The sequence below is a fragment of the Pteronotus mesoamericanus genome, unplaced genomic scaffold, assembly GCF_021234165.1.
Source record: "Pteronotus mesoamericanus isolate MK-2021 breed Mesoamerican mustached bat unplaced genomic scaffold, CSHL_Meso_final contig_20, whole genome shotgun sequence".
NCBI classification, from domain to species: Eukaryota; Metazoa; Chordata; class Mammalia; order Chiroptera; family Mormoopidae; genus Pteronotus; species Pteronotus mesoamericanus.
Window position 1 is genome coordinate 97,577,419 of NW_026555085.1, and position 20,762 is coordinate 97,598,180.

The 20,762-nt window shown below is 46.7% G+C and overlaps 1 protein-coding gene across 1 annotated transcript in view; it reads left to right on the forward strand.

The window, feature by feature from the left end:
- The window catches only part of TIAM2 (TIAM Rac1 associated GEF 2), a 175,751-nt gene that overhangs the window by 75,542 nt on the left and 79,447 nt on the right, over positions 1-20,762 (forward strand). Inside the window, exons 2-6 of the mRNA XM_054570137.1 lie at positions 2,868-2,978; positions 3,957-5,147; positions 11,055-11,490; positions 16,283-16,455; positions 18,449-18,673. Of these exons, the coding sequence (XP_054426112.1) occupies positions 3,963-5,147; positions 11,055-11,490; positions 16,283-16,455; positions 18,449-18,673 (2,019 nt within the window). The 5' untranslated portion in view covers positions 2,868-2,978; positions 3,957-3,962. The remainder of the gene's footprint in view (positions 1-2,867; positions 2,979-3,956; positions 5,148-11,054; positions 11,491-16,282; positions 16,456-18,448; positions 18,674-20,762) is intronic.

Here is a 20,762-nt window from a genome sequence, read left to right on the forward strand (position 1 = left end):
TCCAGAAGTGGGATTGCTGGATCGTATTGGTGATTTTATTTTTCATTTTTTGAGGGTCCTCCATACCATTTTCCATAGCAGCCGTACCGATTTGCAATCTCACATTACACAAGGGTTCCCTTAACTCCACATCTGTGCTAGGTATGAAGTGATTGCTGATTATGGTTTTAATTTGCATTTCCCTACTGACTAGCAATGTTGAACATCTTCTGTGTATCTGTTGGCCTTTCATATGTCTTTCGGTAGTAGTGCCTATTCAGGTCTCTTGACCATTTTTTAATCAGATTATTGTGTTGGGGGGGGTAGTGTGTGTGTGTATGTGTGTTTGGGGGTTTTGAGTGTATGAGTTCTTCATATATTTTGGATATTAACCTCTTCAGGAACATGGTTTGAAAAACTTTTCCCTTCTCATTTTGTTTATGGTTATTCTTGCTGTGCAGGAGATTTTTTAGTTTCATATAGTCCCATTTGTTTATTTTTTATTTTGTTGCTTGTGCTTTCTGTGTCTACCCAAAATATCCTTGTCAAGACCACTGTCAAGGAGCTTACTACTTGCGCTTTCTTCTAGGCGTTTCATGGTTCCCCAGCTTCCATTTAAGTCTTTAATTTTGAGTTTTTGTCACTGGTGAAAGATATGGGTGCAGTTTTATTCTTTTACCTGTGAATATTAATTATTCCAGCACCATTTATTGAAAGGACTGTCTTTTATGTGTTAAACCTTATATACCTGGATTTATTTCTGGGCTCTTGATTCTGTTCCATTGATTTATTTGTCTGCTTTTATGCCAGTATTAAACATACTGTTTAGATGACTGTAGCTTTATACTATAGCCTGAAATCAGGAATTGTGATGCCTCCTGCCCTGTTCTTCTTTATCAGGATTCTTTGGCTATTTGGAGCCATTTTTGGACTCATATAAATTTCAGGAATATTTCTTCTACTTTTGGAAAAAATACCTTTGGAATATTGATAGGGATTGCATTGAATCTATAGGCACCTTTTGGTACTATTGACATTTTAACAATATTAATTCTTCTAGTCCCTGAACACAGGACACATTTCCATTTATTTGTCTCCATCTATTTCTTTCATCAATGTCTTGTAGTTTTCAGAGTGTCTTATTGTTTTTGATGCTATTATAAATTAGATTTCTTTATTTTTTCAGAAAACTAATTAGCATATAGACACACAATGGATTATTGTATGTTAATTTTTTGTGTCCTGCAAAATCTAATAAAGATTTGTTTGAGTCTTTAGGAATTTCTATATATAAAATCATGTCATTTGCAAATAGAGACAGTTTTACTTCCTTTCCAATTCTGATACCTTTTATTTCCTTTTCTTGCCTGATTGTTTTGCTAGGCCTTCTAGAACTCTGTGGAATAGCAGTGGTGAGAGCAGTACCCTTTTCTTGTTCCTGATCTTAGAGGAAAAGCTTTTAACCATTCACCATTGAGTATGATGTTGTCTGTGGGCTTGTCATATATAGCTTTTATTACGTTGAGCTACATTATTCCTTCTATGCCTAATTTGTTAAGAGGTTTTATCATGAATAGATGTTGAATTGTGTCAAATGCTTTTTCTGTGTCTACTGAGATAATCATATGATTTTTTTCTTTTATTCTTTTATTGTGATATATCACATTGATTGATTTGAGTATGTTGAACCATCCTTGCATCCCAGGAATACATTCCACTTGGTTGTGGTGTATTATCCTTTTAGTGTGCTGTTGAGTTTTGTTTGCTAGTATTAAGAATTTTGGCTCCTATATTCATCAGGGATATTGGCCTGTAGTTTTCTTTTCTAGCTTTTCTGGCTTTGGTATCAGGGTAATGCTGGCCTTGTAAAACGAGTTTGGGAATATTCCCTTCTCTCTGACTTTTTTGGAAGAGTTTGGAAAGGATTGATGTTCATTCTCTTTAAATGTTTGGTAAAATTCACTAGTGAAGCCATCTGGTCCTGGGCTTTTATTTGCTGGAAGATTTTTTCTTACTGATTCAAGCTCCTTATTAGTAATTGGTATATTTAGATTTTCTATTTCTTCCAGATTCAATCTTGGTATGTTGTATGTTTCTAAGAATTTTCCATTTCTCCCAGGTTGTCCAGTTTGTTGGTGTATAGCTGTTCATAACGTTTTTTTTTTTTTTTAAAAATAAGAACAACAACAAAAAGTCCGCTGTTGAACCCTCACAGCCCTGCTGTCTACGTCTGCAGAGAAAATAAAGGCTTCGTGTCCTGGCAGCAATCCCCGCCAGATGGCAGCACCCCCAGCCTGCCCTCTCTCTCCGAAGGCGGGTCCCCCCCACCCCCACCCCTACTGCGCATGCAGCATGGCCCAAACATGTGCTTGAGAAAAACTGGTAAACTCATCTACGGGGTCAGCTTCTACAACGCACGTTATTCTAGCCAAGGACTATTTCGCGGTGTTTCGGCATTTTGGGTTTTGTTTTTACTGCTTAGTCAAACAGAGAACAATGAACTTTCTTGTCCTGTCAGGCTGATGCTCCTGCAATGTTGTCAGCATGGTGAGTCTGAGGGTTGTTTTCCTAGTCGTGGTGACAGATGAGCCATGACTCAACTCCAGCACTTTCACCTGCTCACCCGTGAAACAAAGGCGTGCCTTTGACTGCAGCCTGCGTGCTGAGTTAATGGCCTTTACAGGATTGGATGGGCAGCTCTGGCTGCCTTTATATCCTCCAAACAACCCGATGAGTCAGGCGGCTCACAGACATTTCATTTATTATTTGACAGTGACTCTGTATACAGCATTCATTTCTTTAGATAATTTACATTAAGCCTTTGTTTTTATTTTGGGGGAACCTGATGTAAAGGGCTTGACGGAGTTTCTCATGTTTGTCTTTTTCAGGGTCATTTCATGGACTTGCTTCCTGCACTTGCTAACCATGCTGCCTTGCGCCCGGGGCCACGTAAAGCCGACTGACCATTAGTCCCCCTCAGAGCCCAACCTAGACTGCAGGTAAAGGCAGCTCACGTGGCGTGTGCCTTGCTGTCGAGGTGCATGGCCTTGATTATGATAATAGGTAAAGGTTTCAGTATGTGGTCTAGTTATTTTTGTTTGAAAATGTGTTCGATTACCACCACCAAAGCAAAGCCAGTCCATTTGACTTTGGTTTTGTGGCTGTACATTTTCGAGATAAAGGAATTAGAATCCTACTAAATATATTTGGAAACATAACTGAAGCCTCCCCTCCACTTTTACTAAAACTGAGGGGGGAGAGTTTGGATCAAATTTCTCTGTGAGTTTGGCTATACTAGTAGACTTCTTGAGGAAATCTTTATAAAAGCTGTAGAGATTCATTTTATTAAAACGTTTTTCTGCCCCAAATGAGAACTTTTATTTTTTCCGCCCTTTTTTCATCTCAGCCTCATTTTTGAGGGTTTCTAGCCTTGTTTTTTGGTGATATTTCTATACTGTGTGACATGTGAAAGCTGCAGTTATGTTATAAATGTGGTAGTTTTTTGAGCAGTAATCTCTTAGATTGGTGTGCAGCATATGTATCATGAAAATATCTCTCTCTGGTCATTGAAATATCACTGACAGAGAATAGATATTTCCCCCTCCTTTTCCCTTTCAAGAATCATTGATTCAAAACCTGCGAACACCAAGCCTAAAGGAGATTTCTGCTTCATGCTTTTTTTTTTTTTAATATCAGTTCAATTTCTGGATTAACCTCATACCACAAATTATGTGTTTAGAGTAACTAGCACATGAACATGCACTTTTGTCTATCCGGCTAATGACTTGCTTGCACCGTGTGGAGAACCACTTCGGTGCGTGAGCCTTGTCCCTACTTCTCGGAGTAGTGTCAGGCCCAGAAAGGAGCTGTGTGCTTCCTTGGGAAGGTGAAGATCATTCTTCTACTTTTAGAACGTTCTGTCATAGGGCCTGTAATTTAGGTCATGGCTCTTACTGATGCTACTGTTCTTCGTTTAGGCTAAAATGGGGAACTCCGAGAGTCAGTACACATTTCAAGGATCTAAAAACCATAGCAATACTATTACTGGTGCTAAGCCAAAGCCTTGCTCCCTGAAAATCCGCAGCATTCATGCAAAAGATGACAAGTCATTGCACGGATGGGGGCATGGAGGCGGCGGAGCAGGTTACAAGTCCAGGTCCCTGGCTCGGAGCTGCCTCTCCCACTTTAAGAGCAACCAGCCTTATGCCGCGAGACTCGGTGGACCCGCCTGCAAAGCCTCCAAAGTCAGTGCCTACTCCAAACACAGGACAAATGGCTCAGGAAGTGATTTGCTGGGCAACCACCCTGCATTCTCCCCTGAGAACGGGTTCCACTATGTTGGTCACGAACGGGCGGAAAACCACGTGGCCTCGAAGGACTGCAATGGACACCTTCTCAACTGCTATGGGAGAAACGAGAGCATCGCCTCCACCCCGCCGGGGGAGGACCGAAAGAGCCCCAGGGTGCTCATCAAGACGCTGGGGAAGCTGGACGGCTGTCTCCGTGTGGAGTTCCACAACGGCAGCGGCGGCAGCCACGGCAAGGTGGCCCCGGAGGTGGCGGGCGGCCCGGTCCGGCTGCTGCGGTACTCGCCCACCCTGGGCCCCGGCACCCACTCGCCGCCCAGCCCGCGCCTCTCCCCGGCCGACTCGCGCCCGCGCTCCAGCAAGGGCAGCAGCTCCCTGAGCTCCGAGTCCTCCTGGTACGACTCGCCCTGGGGCCACGCCTGCGAGGGCAGCGAGGCCGAGGGCCCCTTCCCCGCCCCTGGCTCCCTGGACCCCGGCCTTCACCCCGGCTTCCCGCCCAGGGACGCCCCGAAGCCTTTCAACCAAAGCTCTTCTCTGTCTTCCCTCCGGGAACTCTACCCAGAGGCCACCCTGGGCAGCCTGGCCACCCTGGGGAGCCTGGCCCCCTCCGGGATCCGCCTCTCCGATGAGTCCATCGGCGCCCCTGCCAGCCTCAGCCACCGTGTGTCCTTCGCCTCCGACATGGATGTGCCGTCCAGTGTGGGGCACAGGGACCCCGGCCCGTACGCGTCCTTCACCCTCCCCTGCAGGAAGTCCAAGGCCTTGACAGAGGACCCTGCAAAGAAGGACACCCTGAAAGCCAGGATGCGCCGCATCAGTGACTGGACAGGGAGCCTCTCCAGAAAGAAGCGGAAACTCCAGGTGAGTCCGCCTGGCAGCAGCTGGGGACATGCTCCTTGTTTCTCTCGCGGGGAAATGGGAATGCCAGCGGGGGGCGCTCCACAGCCTGGTCTGGAGGCTGCAGGGGCCCAGGCCCTGGCAATCTTGTGTGCAGCTGCGAGCTTGGTCTTTTTACCCTTTTGCTCCAGATGTGCATTTTTCACTCTTAACCCACAGCTTCAGTCCCAGAGTCTGCCCGGCCTCAAACCCCGAGCCCCCCCCCCCCCCCCCCCCCCCGCCCACTTCCCGAGCTCTTGCATAGACTCCACAGCCTCCGCCCACGACTGGCCACCACATTCTGAGGAAGTACCGCACTGGAGAGATTGCCACCATGAGTGGGTTATCTGAGAGATCTGCTAGGGCTCATTCTTGAAGCCTATACAAAAGGAAGCCTTTTGAGGGGTGATTGACTGTTGTTACTGTGGGAGCAGTAGCCTTTCTTTACTTGATAATACTTTGAGAAAATTAAAATGCCTATACTTAAGTTGGTAATTAAAAAAAAAAGTTGATCTGTCTGTACGTTTATCTCACTACCTCTTTAATGGGGGTAGCTCACAGTTTTGGAAACATCTTGTCCCTAAGAACATGTAAGAGCAAAAATATGCAAGTGATGATAAAATAAGAATAGTGATGATAAGAATGATACTTTTAGCTGTGTGTGGGGTTCAAATAGGGAAAACAGAGAGGCTTGACCACCAGGAGGGAAAGTCACAATTTGCCTTTTTAGGTAACTCGTGGCAGTTGCTCAGTTTTCATTTTGTTGCTGCTGTTTTCTTTTGACTTTTAATTACTTAGAGGACAGAGAAACCTTTTTTAAATATATGTCATTATTGAAGGGAATTTGGTGGACAAATTAGTCTCTAGTAGAATTGCATTTTAACCATCCTGGACAGATACTTGATTATACAATTTTATGGAGCTTTAGGAGAAGAAAATAACGTCACTGCCCTGAGGAGAGGGTTTCAGATGTGAAACATTTACCACATGAATCAATGGCTAATTCCTTCTTCTGTATGAGGTGCCCTTGTTGTACTTGGTTGCTTTTTCTCCTCCTCTGCACAGACCAGACGACCACCCCCCTGTTACCCACTCTTCCTATCCCTGAATGGAGTAATTTGCCTACTTCTTCATCATCACCTCTTCATGCCAAGCCACATAACAGCAGAGATGTCTTTGACCTTTTTCTCTCAGCTTCCATTTTCCAAACAGCTGGCAGCAGTGGAGCAGGAGGGGAGAAGGAGCACCCACGGTCTCTGCGGCTGCAGTCCCACGCAGACAGTCTTCATGTCTTTCTGAGTCATGTGTCCTTGTGCTGACTACGTTCAGCTGTCCTCTCCTGTGGCCCCTACCTGATACGGGCATTGAGCCAGGGACCCCACATCTCTTATTTGTGTGGAGTGGGTCTCCCATCCACGCTGTGGCCTGGCTTGCACACGGCTCTGCTGAGTCGTGTTTAGTGTCAGTTTCAGTTCAGTTCAAAAGCAGCCCCATTGCCAGGGTGTAGTGACCCTGCTCCATCCCCTGCAGGCCCTCACCGCCCAGCCCACGCGTGACAAGTGAAACTCCATCATTCACCCCAGCATTTAACTCTGACGGATTTGTAAGCCTGTGCAGTTGAGCAGAGAATATGAATGTGAAAAAGTTAGAAAAGACTCCCTCTCATTTAACAAATGAGGACACTAAGGTTCGAGGAGTTTGAGGGTCCTTCCTGACGACACATGGCTACTGGGTGGAGAAACCAGGGCCAAAGCCATTTCTGCTTAACCTCAAACGTGTACTTTTCCTACTGAGCCACGCGACCGATGTGTTTTTTGCTTGTTTTTTAAATCCTCACCCGAGGTTATGTTTATTCATTTTTAGAGAGAGAGGAAGGAGGGAGGGAGGGGGAAAACGACAGAAAGAAAGGTGAGAGAGAAACAGCGATCAGTTGCTTTCTGTACGTGCCTCAACTGGGGATCGAACCCACAAGCTGGGCAGCAAGTGCCCTGACCGGGGATTCAACCCACAGCCTGGTCATGTGCCCTGACCGAGGATTAAGCTGCAGGCTTTTGGTGCGTGGGACGACACTCCAACCAGCGGAGCCACCCGGTCAGTGGTCTTGATGAACGCTAGTGATCATGTTAGGGCGATTGAATACTACGGTAATAAACTGTTTTGGATTTTTAAAGAAGTAGCCTCTGAGGGCAGCTTTTTAGTTTTGCTTGTGTTCCCACAATGGATAATCTAGAAAGGTGAACAAAATGAACTTCTGGGGGCAAGCATACCGCCTCTGTTGGCTGGACCTTTATTTTTCTTTCGTAATTTAAGGTGAGAATCAGGGTTCGATCCTTTAAAAGTTACTGCATTGGAGCAAAGTTTATGACAATATACTATAATAAAGCACCCGGCCCCCCCACCCCCAATCCATGATTTCTGACATAGAAACTCTTCTGTCTGCCGGCTCAGCTAGGGTTCAAAAGTCGTATCATGATGGATAGACATACTTTATTTTTGTTTTTTAATGGTGAAAACTGAGCAACACTTTATAGGATTTTCCGCCATTCTGGGAGGTTGGATCCTGAACGCAGATTATTCAGGGAAAAAATGCGCACAATTGGGGGTTGTGGTGGGAGAGAGAAAACAGGAGAGGGGCGTGTGCTGGGGCCATAAACCCTCCGCCCCTGTCCTGGGGCGGCTTCGGGTCCGCCCTTCAGGCCAGGCTCAGTGATGCTGAGGAGACGGAAGACCCTCAGACCTCTGAGGTTTTGCATAAGCCAGGTTTATTTCTCACTCATGCTGTGATCTTTGTCTTCACTGTCCCTGTCTGGGACCCCAGGAGCAGTCACCACCTGGAATGTGACCAGCCAGTGTGGCCAAGGCAGAAGGAAACTCGTGTGCCGGCTCTGAAAGTGCCACTCTGGAGCGACATAGATCACCTCTGTTCACTTTTACTACCCAAAGCAAGTCACGTGGCCAGGCCTAACTCGGAGGGAGCAGGAAACAGTCCTGCCCGAAATGGCGGCGGGCGGCAGAGTTTGCTGGGGAGGAGACTGAGGGCGCAGCCCCTGACTCCTGGGCCTCGTAGCTGCGGGCTCTTGCTGCCCTTTGGGGGCTGCAGTCACCGGGAAACTCTACAGCGGCGGGTGGGCCCCCTCTGTAATGCAGGAAAGTGGCATGTGAACCATGACAAGGTGACACTGGTACTCTTTCCTAGAAAGTGAGGGGCAGGGGTCAGAGTTTTCCTTCAGCTCCCATGGAGCTGAGGGCGCCTTGAGCCCTCCTTTCTCTTTGCTATAGTGTGCGCTGGTTACATGACCAAGTTACATTATCCCTCATTTAGGATGATGTGATGGGGGGGATGGAAATCAGTCTGCTTTGTGTACCTGTGTCACGTGACACATTAGTGTCACACCCAAAACACATGATGAGAGGATCCAGCTCAGAGTGTATTTAGGGACATTCTCAAGCATGCATTCATTCCTATTTGCTGAGAACCAGTCACTGGCTATTAGGGTTCCAGGTGAAAAGATTTAGAAATTTCTTAGAGACTGGGAAAGTTTATATCTATGTATAAAAATCAGTTATAAATACTAAAATGTAAGCAATCGTGTCCCATTTCTCAAAGAGAAAATTTTGTCTTTGCTACCATTGAACATTTAAAAGTTAGCACGATAACCCTGGCTGGGGTGGCTCAGTGGATTGAGCGCTGGCCTACAAACCCATGGGTCGCCAGTTCAGTTCCCAGTCAGAGCACATGCCTAGGTTACGGGCCAGGTCTCCAGTTGGGGGGCGCATGAGAAGCAACCACACATTGATGTTTCTCTCCCTCTCTTTCTCTCTCCCACCTCCTCTTTCTAAAAAATAAATAAATAAATAAATAAATAAATTGCTCACACATACACACACACAACACTACAGCTTGAAGTCTCTCTCTTAACTAGAAACAACGTTATGAGTGTTTTTAGGCTTTGTTTAAGCTCTGGAAGTGCCTTTCTGATAGTGTTTTGCTTGATTTGAAACACTCCATGATAGTTCTTGCTGGGTTTCAAAGGCAGCCTCAGTATTTTGGGGGCTCTGAGTCAGAGAGCTGTATTCATTGCTGAAATCATGTTAATATTGTACCAGCTAAATGCGAAGTATTGCTTCACTTCCTAAGGGTTTTTGAAGAATAACAAAGTGACAATTTACCAAGAAGAATCTTAAGCTATTTTGAAAGTTTCCTAAATGATTCACTGCAGCTGGCCTATTTGCTCTGCTCTTGCATAAGCGTCAGTGTATAAATAAGTACGACTATGGGGCACAGTGTAAACACACATGGAAAATAACATTTTCTTTAGTAGTAACTGTGTTGGGGGCTCAGTTGTTTATTGCCCCCGGGGATTTGGAAAGACTCTTCAGTTGATGATTTTCCTACAAAAGATAAGGTAAATCGCTCCTTTGCTGCTAGCTTTCTGGGTGGGATTTTGGAAAATAAAGCCCCTCCACACATTGCAATATTCAAAATAAGGCCATTAGTTTGAGATCCTTGACTCAGTTTTCTTTCATTCTTACTTTAATGGATAAGGAACTATAATTGTAAGCCCACTGGCAGATGAGCAGGTGAGCGTGCTTAGCATCTCTCTGCAGTTACTGTGACCGAAGCTCTAAGTTTGGAATATCAGTACCTTTTGAGTCATAAGTTAAACGTACTTTCTCCTGAAGAATTTAGTTGCAGCTATTTACCGATGAATGACCTGTATGGAAGGTACTTCCCTTGAATGACTAGACTTCTAATCTAGGCGTAAGACGACACCTTCGTGTTTCCAGCTCCGCGCTGGCCAGTTCATGACAGAGCATGTAGTCCTTTTTGGGGGTAGCAGTTACTCTAGAAATATTAATTTTATTTAGAGCTGCCTGCCTCTGATTTTGTGTTGAAATAAATATGAAAGCTAAGATGCATGTCCTTGTTATCCGAAGGGACTAGAATAAAATAGATGTTCAAAATAAAAGGGTGAGAATAAATGGATAGTGTATCCTTTTCATGAAAGGAATTCCTGAATTAAGTAAAAACTAGTAATGGTGAAAAAAAGTGAGTGTTTCTAGCCACTACCTTTTGTGGCTAAGGAATTTCCGGTGTGTGGTTTTCACTATCTGAAGTGGGGAAATTAGATGCTAGGGATCCCCAGCGCTAGACCGAGACAGGTGGTGGGTGGCCATGTTGGCCATGGGGACAGCTAGGGAAGTGTGTGCATTGCAGCACTGAGTCCCCGTGTCTTTACCCCCTGACCCTGAAACTATAATTTTCTAAGTTAGCTTTAACAGGATTCAGGAAGATAGCCCTGGCTGGTGCAGCCCAGTGGATTGAGTGCTGGCCTGTGAACCAAAGGGTCACCAGTTCGATTCCTAGTCAGGGCACATGACAGGGTTGCGGGCACCTGAGAGGCAGCTGCACATTGATGTTCCTCTTTTTCTCCCTCCTTTCCTCTCTCTCTAAAAATAAATAAATGAAATCTTTAAAAAAAAATAAAAATGTTCGGGAAAATAAAAACAGACTGCAAGGATATGAATTTCTTTCCCTAAAGACTCCTATTCACAGTTAGCAAAAAACATCTGTCTAGAAGTCTTCATTAACATGTTTTAAATATACTAGTTTCCTAATTTTAAGCATACGTTAGATTGAGGCGCATCCTTGGTATTCTTGTTTACATTTTGAAGCGTTGACTCCACTGGTTATAAACTCGGTTGGGCAACGCTATTTTTTACAGTTCCTTCTGGTTTAGAGACTTGATACTTAAAGATGCATTTTTGTTGAGTCTTGCTGTATGGTGACAGTACTCACAACAGAATGTATATCACATGCATGCGGTGTTGGGGAAGGGACACTTTGGATATGCATCATCTCTGATGGGTGGTCATCTCCGTTGCTCGCAGGAGCCGAGGTCCAAGGAGGGCAGCGACTACTTTGACAGCCGCTCAGATGGACTGAACGCAGACGTCCAAGGACCTTTCCAGGCGTCTGCCTCACCGTGGTCGGGGAGCTCGGCTCAGCTCCTCTCCCAGAGAAGCGAATCTGCTCATGCGATTGGCAGCGACCCGCTCCGACAGAACATTTATGAAAATTTCATGCGTGAGTTGGAAATAAGCAGGACCAACACGGAGAACATAGACACGTCTACAGAAACCGCGGAGTCCAGCAGCGAGTCGATGAGCTCCTTGGAGCAACTGGACCTGCTCTTTGAGAAGGAGCAAGGGGTGGTCCGCAAAGCTGGCTGGCTCTTCTTCAAACCCCTCGTCACGCTGCAGAAGGAAAGGAAGCTGGAGCTGGTGGCTCGGCGGAAGTGGAAACAGTACTGGGTAACACTTAAAGGTAAGGGCCCTGTCCTTCGCTGAGGGCCACGGGGATCCTTGCTCCGCTGTCCCCTTTCCTGGGAGTGTCAGTGAGTCCAGTGCTGATTTGGGCTCATGTGAAGGGGGCTGACACAGGTCTGGCGGCGCGCTTCACTGCGAACTTCCTTGAGCCTGCTTAATACGGCTCATGTGATAGTCACTCACATTCGTCATCCAGTCTAATAAATGACTGTATTTAATAGCGATTGCTTATTTGATAGGCATTTCTTTACCATTCCTTAATACTTTTCTTGCATGTGGAGGAAAGGAAAAAAAAACACCCCAAATAAGTAAACAAATGTCGTTAGTTCTTTGGAACGTGGAGTCTGAATTCCCTGTTCAGCACACACTCAGAGCCCTGAAGAGGGGTCGCTGCTGGTGTAACGAAGCAGTTCGTCTGGATTATTTGGCTCCTGTTGTCCCACCTTTATGAACTAAGAGAGTCTAGTTTCCTCACAAACAAATTCTTGGTTTTTAACACAAAGGCAATAGGAGCAAGAATGTGGTAAGATGCTAGAAGCTGCTCAGTGTGGGTGGATGGATTTGAAAGGATCCAAATGTCCTGAGGAAAAGCGAGGCCCTACGTCGACCCAGCGTTGATTTATACAGACGGAAGCAGGAAGAGCAGCCTCACAGCCCCTGGCGTTTCTGCCCCACTGTCCCATGACTCTTTCAGAGGAACCGAGTGTGGGGTTCAGGGTCAAGCCTCCTTACTGGGCGACGCCCTCTCTTATCGGGAGGAAAGCAGATGCGGGGTCGCATCGGCAGGCAGCGCGTGAACGGCCTGGAGCTTCCACAGTGCTCCTTGCTAGCTTTTTATTTTTCCCTTTTATTTTGAAATTTTGAGCCCTCTGCCCCCCACCTTGGGGTGCCGATGTCATTTTATAACGTTCCATGAGCCCCTCTGGGAAAGGGGCACCGGAAGGGCATTTCCTTTTAAGTATCTTTCCCTAGCAAACTGGAGAGGCGCTAAAACTGAAGACCCAGCATTCTACCCATAGCCCCTCTTCCCTGACTCTGGATTTGGATCCTGTGACACCCTGTGGCTAAGGAAGGCACGGGGCCCTCCTGGTTTTGGCATCAGGGGAGGCAGGTTCTCACACTGAATGATGGAAGGGATTTGGAAGGTTGGAGTTATGGGTTGAATCTAGCAAGATAAAATGTTAAAGGGATAGGTTGTACTTTAAGGCTCAGTAATCAAATACCTACCCTCGTACACAAAAGGGAGATGTGGCTGCAAAGTGTGATGAGTGTGATGATTTGGGGGTCGGATTTGCAAGCCATTCATTGAGTGAGTTTCCATTGGAATGGAGCCAAAGTAAAGCAAACGTGATTTCAAAGAGCGAACGGGACGTGTGGGCACACTGTTAGGGATGCCACGCAGTCCACGCGGCCCTCTCCGTCCCTGCTCTCTCTGCCCCGCTCAGCGTCGGCTGGTTCTCTCCTCGGGGTGGGATTTGTTTGTAAAATGAGTCTCAAAAAGATTCTCTCTGAAGTATAAGTGGAGAGGAGAGTGCCCAGGTCCCCTCTGGGGAGCAAGCGTCTGGAGTTGCGTGTGCATCACAGGCGGAAGCTGCCTCTCGTTCGCACGTTTAGAATAGGTGCGCTCTGTTTCATACTGTGTCAGGTACCTATTGTTTGTAAGGTGAAGTTTGTTAAAATTGATGCTTTGGAAAGTTATTTTCTGCCTGTCTCACGGCTTTGAACCCTCCCCACTCCCGTGCATGTCCCGGGGTGGAGGTGGCCTGTGACGTACACATGTGCACGTGTATGTCCATATCCTGCCGTGAGAAGCAGGGCCGTCAGGGACCCCAGAGGGATCTAGAGCCATGCCATATGGAGGACGACAGAAGGATCTAGGAATATTTAGCTTGGAGGAAAGTGAGCAGCAGTCTAGTAGAAGAGGTGCTGATTTTAATTTGATTCACCAGAGAGCAGGATGGGACTAAGAGACAGAAGACAGACTGATTCTAAATGTAGTGTAAAACAAACAAACAAAACAGGAGTGACTAGGACCATGGGCGAGTGGGAAGATACCCCCTCCCTGAGTCCCCTGCTGTTGGAGGCATTCGAGGCTTCCTGAGGCAGATGCAGGCAGGTACTGTCTCAGGGCTCTTGTGTTCTGTCCTGGAAGCGCCCCCAGGAGCTTCTGGCTGCTGACTTCAGGCTTGGGGACCGTCCTGAGTTCCCTGGATGAGGCCGGGATCTGTAGCCCGGCCCGGGCCCTGCCGTCTCAGTGGCTGCTGGGGAAACACGTCAGGGCCTATGGATGAAGGGAGCTTTGTGAGTGTAAATGTTATCAGGCACATGCCTGCCTTTCCTTTGCAGCCAAGGAAAGACATGCGATAAAGACATTTTTTCCCCCAGCATAACCTTTTCCATGTGACTTTCTACACCTCTTTTCTCTGGGAATTCACCCTGTTGAGGTCAGCTTTCTTGGCTTAAAAGCCAAGTTGTAATAGTTGGACTTAACTATTTGGTTTAATCTTAGTTAAAAACATACATATGTATCTACATGCACATGTGTCCATTGAAGCAGAATTTTGAAATTAGCCTTGAAGTATCTGTGTGAATAAATTGGAAACTGTTCTGGAAAGAGAAGCTATTAGCAAACGATCTGGTTACCCACCTCTGTTGAATATACAGGTATGCTAAGGGTGCAAATGTTTTTTAGGGCTTGCAGGGTATAATACATTTTAACAAGGATAAGTGTACTTTCCACTGTCTTTTCCACTGAGTGGATTTTCATGCGGTTCACCTGGGACTTCCTGGGCAAAATAGTTGGCAAGGTCATCGAAGATACCCGTCAGGATGCACAACAGATGACTGATGTCAGCTGAGGGGCCCGTGAAGTGATTTTAGGACGCTGGTGGTTCTGCCCCTTGATAGGTCTGAGACAAGGAATGGAGGGATGGGTGCGTTGAGAGAATGTCAGCACAAAGGTGGATATGGGGAGATCTGAGAATAATATTGTTCTCCTTCGAAGTGCTGGTACCGTCTCTCCTAACAGTACCTCTTCTGTTCTTACGCATCTGCTGCTGTCCTGGTCTGTTTTCTCTTTCTGCTACCGAGGCTCGCTCTTCCAGGGACAGCCTGAGGAGCTGATGGCCACGGGGCTAGGGACCTCAGCAACATGGCTGCAGCGCCTTTCCATCCGCCGCAGCACCCAGCATTAGAGAGCCAGCTTGAGTTAAACTTGATGTCCTAGATTTACGATTGAGTTCCTGTTCTTTAAATTCGATAGCAACAGCACTCGGCATATTGTTTTACGTCCGGACCTGGCTCTAAAACGGAATGTCCTGTTTTGGTTTCACGTGGTCACATTAGAGCTGCGTTCTGTCGATGGGGTGCGAGGTTTGGCAACAGGTTGGCATCTGCCCAAGCTGTGTTCATTTCCTGTGGATGCAGTGATTCAAGTCACAGCGGACGGGAGCACCATGTTAGGGAAACTGGCAAGTCAACATTAACCCATTGTTAAGAATTTGGACTTGGGGACAATGGGTGTTGCTTGTCCCCTTTGGGCTGCTTCCTGGCCCCAAGGCCAAGGCATGTGATACGCAGCAGTAGTATCAGACCCGGATGGAAAGATTGGGGGCGCTGGTTGTCTGTGATTCCGTGGCCGGTGGCAGAGACCGGCTTAGCCCTGCAGTTGCAGCTCTGGCCGCAGCCTCCCGCTACTGTCCCTGGTTCTCAGAGCCCCTCTCAGCTTTGGGCTTTCGTCTGGTTGAGTTTCGTTTGTGGAAAGAGCAGTTGCTCAGCGCATCTTGGAATCAGAGAGCGCCATGCAGGGAGAGAGGGGTGCTGCTTTGGAGGGGAGAGTGAGGGCGGGCCCCTTGTACTTTATCTTGCCTTCCGTGCTGCGTTATAGAAACACATTAAGATTTGTTTTTAAACGAAGGAAGAAATGACACTGGCAAGGGTGAAATCGTTTTTAAATTATAATAATAATAATTACAGGGCATTCCTACCTTAAGTATCAAAGCAGATCCTTTATAGCTTCTACCTATAATACTTGATTAGCTTATTAGGGGAAAACTATATTCTTGCAGGTTTACGTGGCAGCATCTTTAGAGTGATATTTCAAAATTCAGGGATATTTAGTTTCATTTGTCTCCCAACCTAAAATAGTCAGAGGATAGTAATATTTCCTGTCGCTGTGAGATAAAAAGAATATACTAAAGTGAAGTTATTTTACATGGCATTTGGTATGTTGTCATAAATAGTGAAGTTCCCCAGGTCTGCTCGGTTTCACGTGACCCCGTGTTCTAAATGTGGAAGCTCCATAGTTAACGAATGTGGGATTTTCTTCTGCCTGCTGCATTGAGTGCTCTCTGTCATGGTGTTGCAGGTAACAATGAGGCCTCTGGGGCCAAAGGGTCTGCGTCCAGCTGTGGAACCTGCACAGGTAGTGCGGTCTCAGGTTCCACAGCTGTGAAATGGGTCAGACACACCAGCCTCCTGGGGCTGCTGTGGGGACCATACTAGCCAGTGCACGGGGAATTCTGAGAGGCGTCCCGGATGGAGTAGGCAGCAATAAACAACAATAAATGGGTAGTATTGTCCTCACCGATACCTCACTTACAAAAACATCTTGTTGTCACCCCCGTTAATGCTCATACACTGAGGCACACGTTAGAGACCAGGATTTTCTTTTGTGTGACATAGTTGTCATGTTCGTTTTTGTTTTTTCTTTTTAGATGTATGCCTTCCCTTCACACTGCTTTCCTAGATCCTGTGCCAGACCCACGCTGGTTTTGCTTCTCTCTTCACAGGGTGCACCCTGCTGTTCTATGAGACCTACGGGAAGAACTCCCTGGACCAGAGCAGTGCGCCCCGCTGTGCCCTGTTCGCGGAAGACAGCATCGTGCAGTCCGTCCCAGAGCACCCCAAGAAGGAAAACGTCTTCTGCCTCAGCAACTCCTTTGGAGATGTCTACCTTTTCCAGGTACCTCTGAGCTTTCTACACGTGGGCTTGAGATGACAGCTCATATACTTGTGAATGCGAGGGACTGAACTAAGAGGTGCAACTTAGCCATGAAATAGATCCAAGCTGAGTTAGGCTTTGGATTGGGGCTCGGCCAACAGCATCGGCCTCCATGCAGATCAGCCATTCCGACAGCGAGCATTTCTTGGGTGCCCATGACGTGCCAGGCTGTGGCCCACAGGGTGCTTTTTATACAAAGAAAAGTCACGATCCCCGTCTGGGCCCCCTGTCCTGATTTAGTGAGTGCAAGCTCCGAAATTCCCAGAGTGGAGGATTTTTCAACAGAGTCTAGAGAGTACAGACAGGAGAGGTTTAGGTTCTTGCTAAGAACCCAAGTAGAAGTGCAAGAAGCAGTTTTTCAGGAAACTCTTCTCAACAAATGCTGCACATAAAGCCTCCTCTTCCAGTGGGAGTGGCCTTAGGACCCTTGGAGTCAGGTTCTCTGCTGCAAGGATTTTTAGCAACCTCCTAGCAAATGGGAAGTCACAGAGCGCGGTGGGGTGGCACCACCGCCACCGGTATCGGGGGCTGGCGCAGGTGTGAATCCCGGCCCTGCTGCCGAGTGCCCTGGTGGTCTTGGAGCACTTACGGAACTTTTCTGAGCTTTGGACCCTTCAACTAGTAGGATACTCATAGCTTCTAGGATTCGTTTTGGGTGTAAATGATATAATGGGTGCCTGTGTTAAGTGTTAAAGACTATTATTATCTAACTGTTAATACTGTTATTGTTATTAATGAACTCAAGAAAGGTGGGGGTGATAGCCAGGAAGTGAAGTGTGTACTTCTCAAATGCCTCCGACCCACACCCCATGATTACATGTAGACCGGACTGTACCTAGTTGAAGGTTCATGGAAAGCCTCCTAGGGCCTGCATTCAAGTCTCTGACACATTTGGTCCCGGATGCTCTGAGGAGCTCTGTAGAACAGTGCAGTGTTCTCTCCCTGACTTGGGGAGCCTAGAACTCTTTGAAGTAGTCCCTGATGCAGAATTTCCCAGAACCAGTACAAGGTAAATGCCTTGATCCTCAACTGACTTACAAGAGTCAGGATCTGAGATTTCATTTTCTTTCTCTTAACAGAAAAGTTGATTAACATTTCCTGATCTTTAAATCAAACGAATGAATTGATGTTCATCTGAATTGCAGGGAAGGAAAATATATCAGATGAAGTCTACATGGACTTCTAAGGGGCAAGTGTGAAATGAATATTTTATTTTGTGATTCAGGCAAAATAAGACATTAAGAAATTGTCCCAGTAGGCACACGTGTATGATCCCAGAGACCATTGGAGGCCGACCCCATAGCCTGAATGTGTGTGGTTATTTCTGACGTCGGGACACTGAAAGTGCTTTCAGCCTGCCTAGAACCATCTTTGCCTGTTCTGCTTTATTCAAACTTTCTTTATTGTTTTTAAAGTGAGATATTTTTCTTATATGACAGTGTTAGGGTCTTGGTGTCTGACGGTACTGAAGAGTAGAGAAAGAAAAAAATATTTTTCTCATTGACATTTTTCATATTTGGGTCCATACTGTAGATGAAATTGCATATCCAGGTTTCAAAATGTAACATTATAGTCCTAATATTTTCTCATTCTCTTAAAGTTATGGACATAAGCCACCTTAAGAGAGCGGCAGAGATGCACACTGAGTGGCTGTACCCCTGTTTCCTTATTACTCCCCGTTGTTGGCTTTCAGATTGGTTCTAGCTTGTCTTCCCCTCGTAGCTGGGGCTGCATGGTTACTTCTGCTCTGCCCTCGATGTTCTCGCAGACTCTCTGGACTCAAGGAAGCTTGTGAGCCTGAGTCGAGTGGTCGTGTGTGGTTTTGAAATTAAAGTTTTCTGAAGTGAAGGTACCCCTTAGGTATTACACATTGAAGCCCAGCCTGCCACTCTAGAGAGCACTCTGTGGTAGAACAATGCCAAATAGGTTTCCCCCCCACCCATCCTGTGTTTAGGCCACTAGCCAGACAGATCTGGAAAACTGGATCACTGCCATACATTCGGCGTGCGCATCCCTTTTCGCAAAGAAGCGTGGCAAAGAGGACACGGTCCGGCTACTGAAGAACCAGACCAAAAACCTTGTTCAGAAGATAGACATGGACAGCAAAATGAAGAAGATGGCCGAGTTGCAGCTGTCCGTGGTCAGCGACCCGAAGAACAGGAAGGCCATAGAAAACCAGGTACTGTTGGTTTACACCGGCATTTTCTTCCAGCGCACGCAGCACTCACAGCCAGCTCGGACGGTGGCGATGCGTCTTCCGTCACTGCGGGCAATAGTGTCTGCGGCTACTCCTTTCAAGTCCTCAGGGGCGGCACTTTTGTGATGTGGGCGATGTGGGCGATGTGGGCGATGTGACAGGCTTTGCAGCCTTTGGTTGCTGCGCACCTATCACGGAATGTTTTGCGCCAAAACCATTTTTCCTATTATCGAGTAGCTCCTTCTTGCCTAGCTGGTTGTCATATATTGTCAGGACAAAATCTACCTCATAAAACCACTAGAAGATTAGACAGGTGAGAGTCTCCTACAGAGGATGGCTTTGGAAAGAGCTGGTGGTGTGACAGCTATTCCTGTGTTGGCGGGTTCCAGAAAACCCAGCATTTAAAAAATGTATTACAGATGAAGTGTGAAGGAGAATGCTTTTTCTGGCCTAATTTCACATTCACATAATTAAACAGGGAGTTCGTGTGCCGTTTGTCTTTTAGAGGAGGGGGAAGCAGCTTTCTGATAATTACTTTTCTTTGCTCGGACAACCTAACACTTAGATGAATGGCAGTGCCAGCTGCAGCGTCCCCGTCTTGGTAAACACAGCGGAAGCAGTATCTTTGGCAGGTGAATGAGGCCATGACTGGCGGGGGCGCAGATGGAAGTGGGGACAGTGACCCGAGCCGTTGAATGGCACGGATCTGAATGAGCAGTCACGAAGACCTGGTCGGAGGAACACCGCGCGAGCTTATCAGTTTATATGGAAAATGAATTTCAGAGCTTTGCTTTCCTTTTCCTTTTCCCTTGCTTTGCTTCTCTTTTTTTCATTTTCTTTTTCCTTTCCTTTTCTCTTTTCTTCTTCTCTTCTTTCTTTTCTACTTTGAAATGTTTCTGTCTGACTCAGAAGTTTGTTTTCCAAACACTTGTCAGCGGTGCAGACTGGCTTGATACGTCCTGCATTTTCATGTGTCGCCTCAGTTACCTGAGTTCAGGGAGCGATACGCTGTCCCTCTGGAGGTCAGATACTTTACAGGCTCTCTGAGTCTACGGTTTACTAATGGACTCATGTCTAAAACGCACTTCGTCATAAGGCTATTTGATTATAGAGGTTAGTATTAATAAATAATAGTAATTATGATGGGAGTGGTACTGCCTGCGGTGGCATTATTAAATACGGACAATAAAAACACCTCTTTGGCTCCCCTGATTCTGGATTTAAATGAGATTCACTATTAAATACTTGTGTGATTTTCACCTGTATCACCTGAACACAGAGTGCATCATTTCTATAATTCTGTAGAATCTTAAAGATCGCATCCCACATGCCTGAATTGAGCTGTTCCTCAAACGGCCTCTGCCACTTGTTAAGGAGCACCTGCCAGCCAAGTGCAAACTACAAAAGAGTAGTAACAAGGAGCTGAACAGGAAGGTGGAGCTGCCTGGGCGAGGGAAGGCAGGTGGATGGGTGTCTGGCGTCGGACAGCGGCCCAGGTGCTCAAGTGCTGCCGCCAGGTGCTCCGCTGCATCCTCTCTCCCTGCTTCCCCCCCGCAAGTGCCAGTTTCTCCTCTCCTAGCTCTCTCTGTGTGACAGGGAAGGTTATGGTGCTAAGTCAAGGTTACATGACAAGAAACCAGCCTGAGAAGAAGGAGAAAGGGTTATTCCAGCGTTTTCTTGGTACCAGGTCTCACCCGGGGTCCTGAATTTCCAAGATCCAGTGTCTTCACTCTGTGTATCACTGGAGGGGCAGCTCGTGGGTTCACGTGCCTTGGAGTGGTCAGGGTACCCCAATCAAAAGTCTCACCTTGACCGTAATGGGGGAAAGCATGGCTCTGACTTCTACCGGCTCTCTGAAATGTAACTTCGAAGCCGCACACCCGTCCTCCGGAAGGGATGCCCAACCTGGAGTTTTCAGGTCCTCCTGTGTTGTCAAAGTTTAGGTCCAGAGAAGAGGAAAGTTTAGTGACACTGAATGGTTCCTTGCTCTTTTTTTTTTTTCCTTTTTTCCCCTCCATTTCCCTCTTCATGGCCACAGGAAGTCCAAGTCAACATTTTTAGACATTGAGTA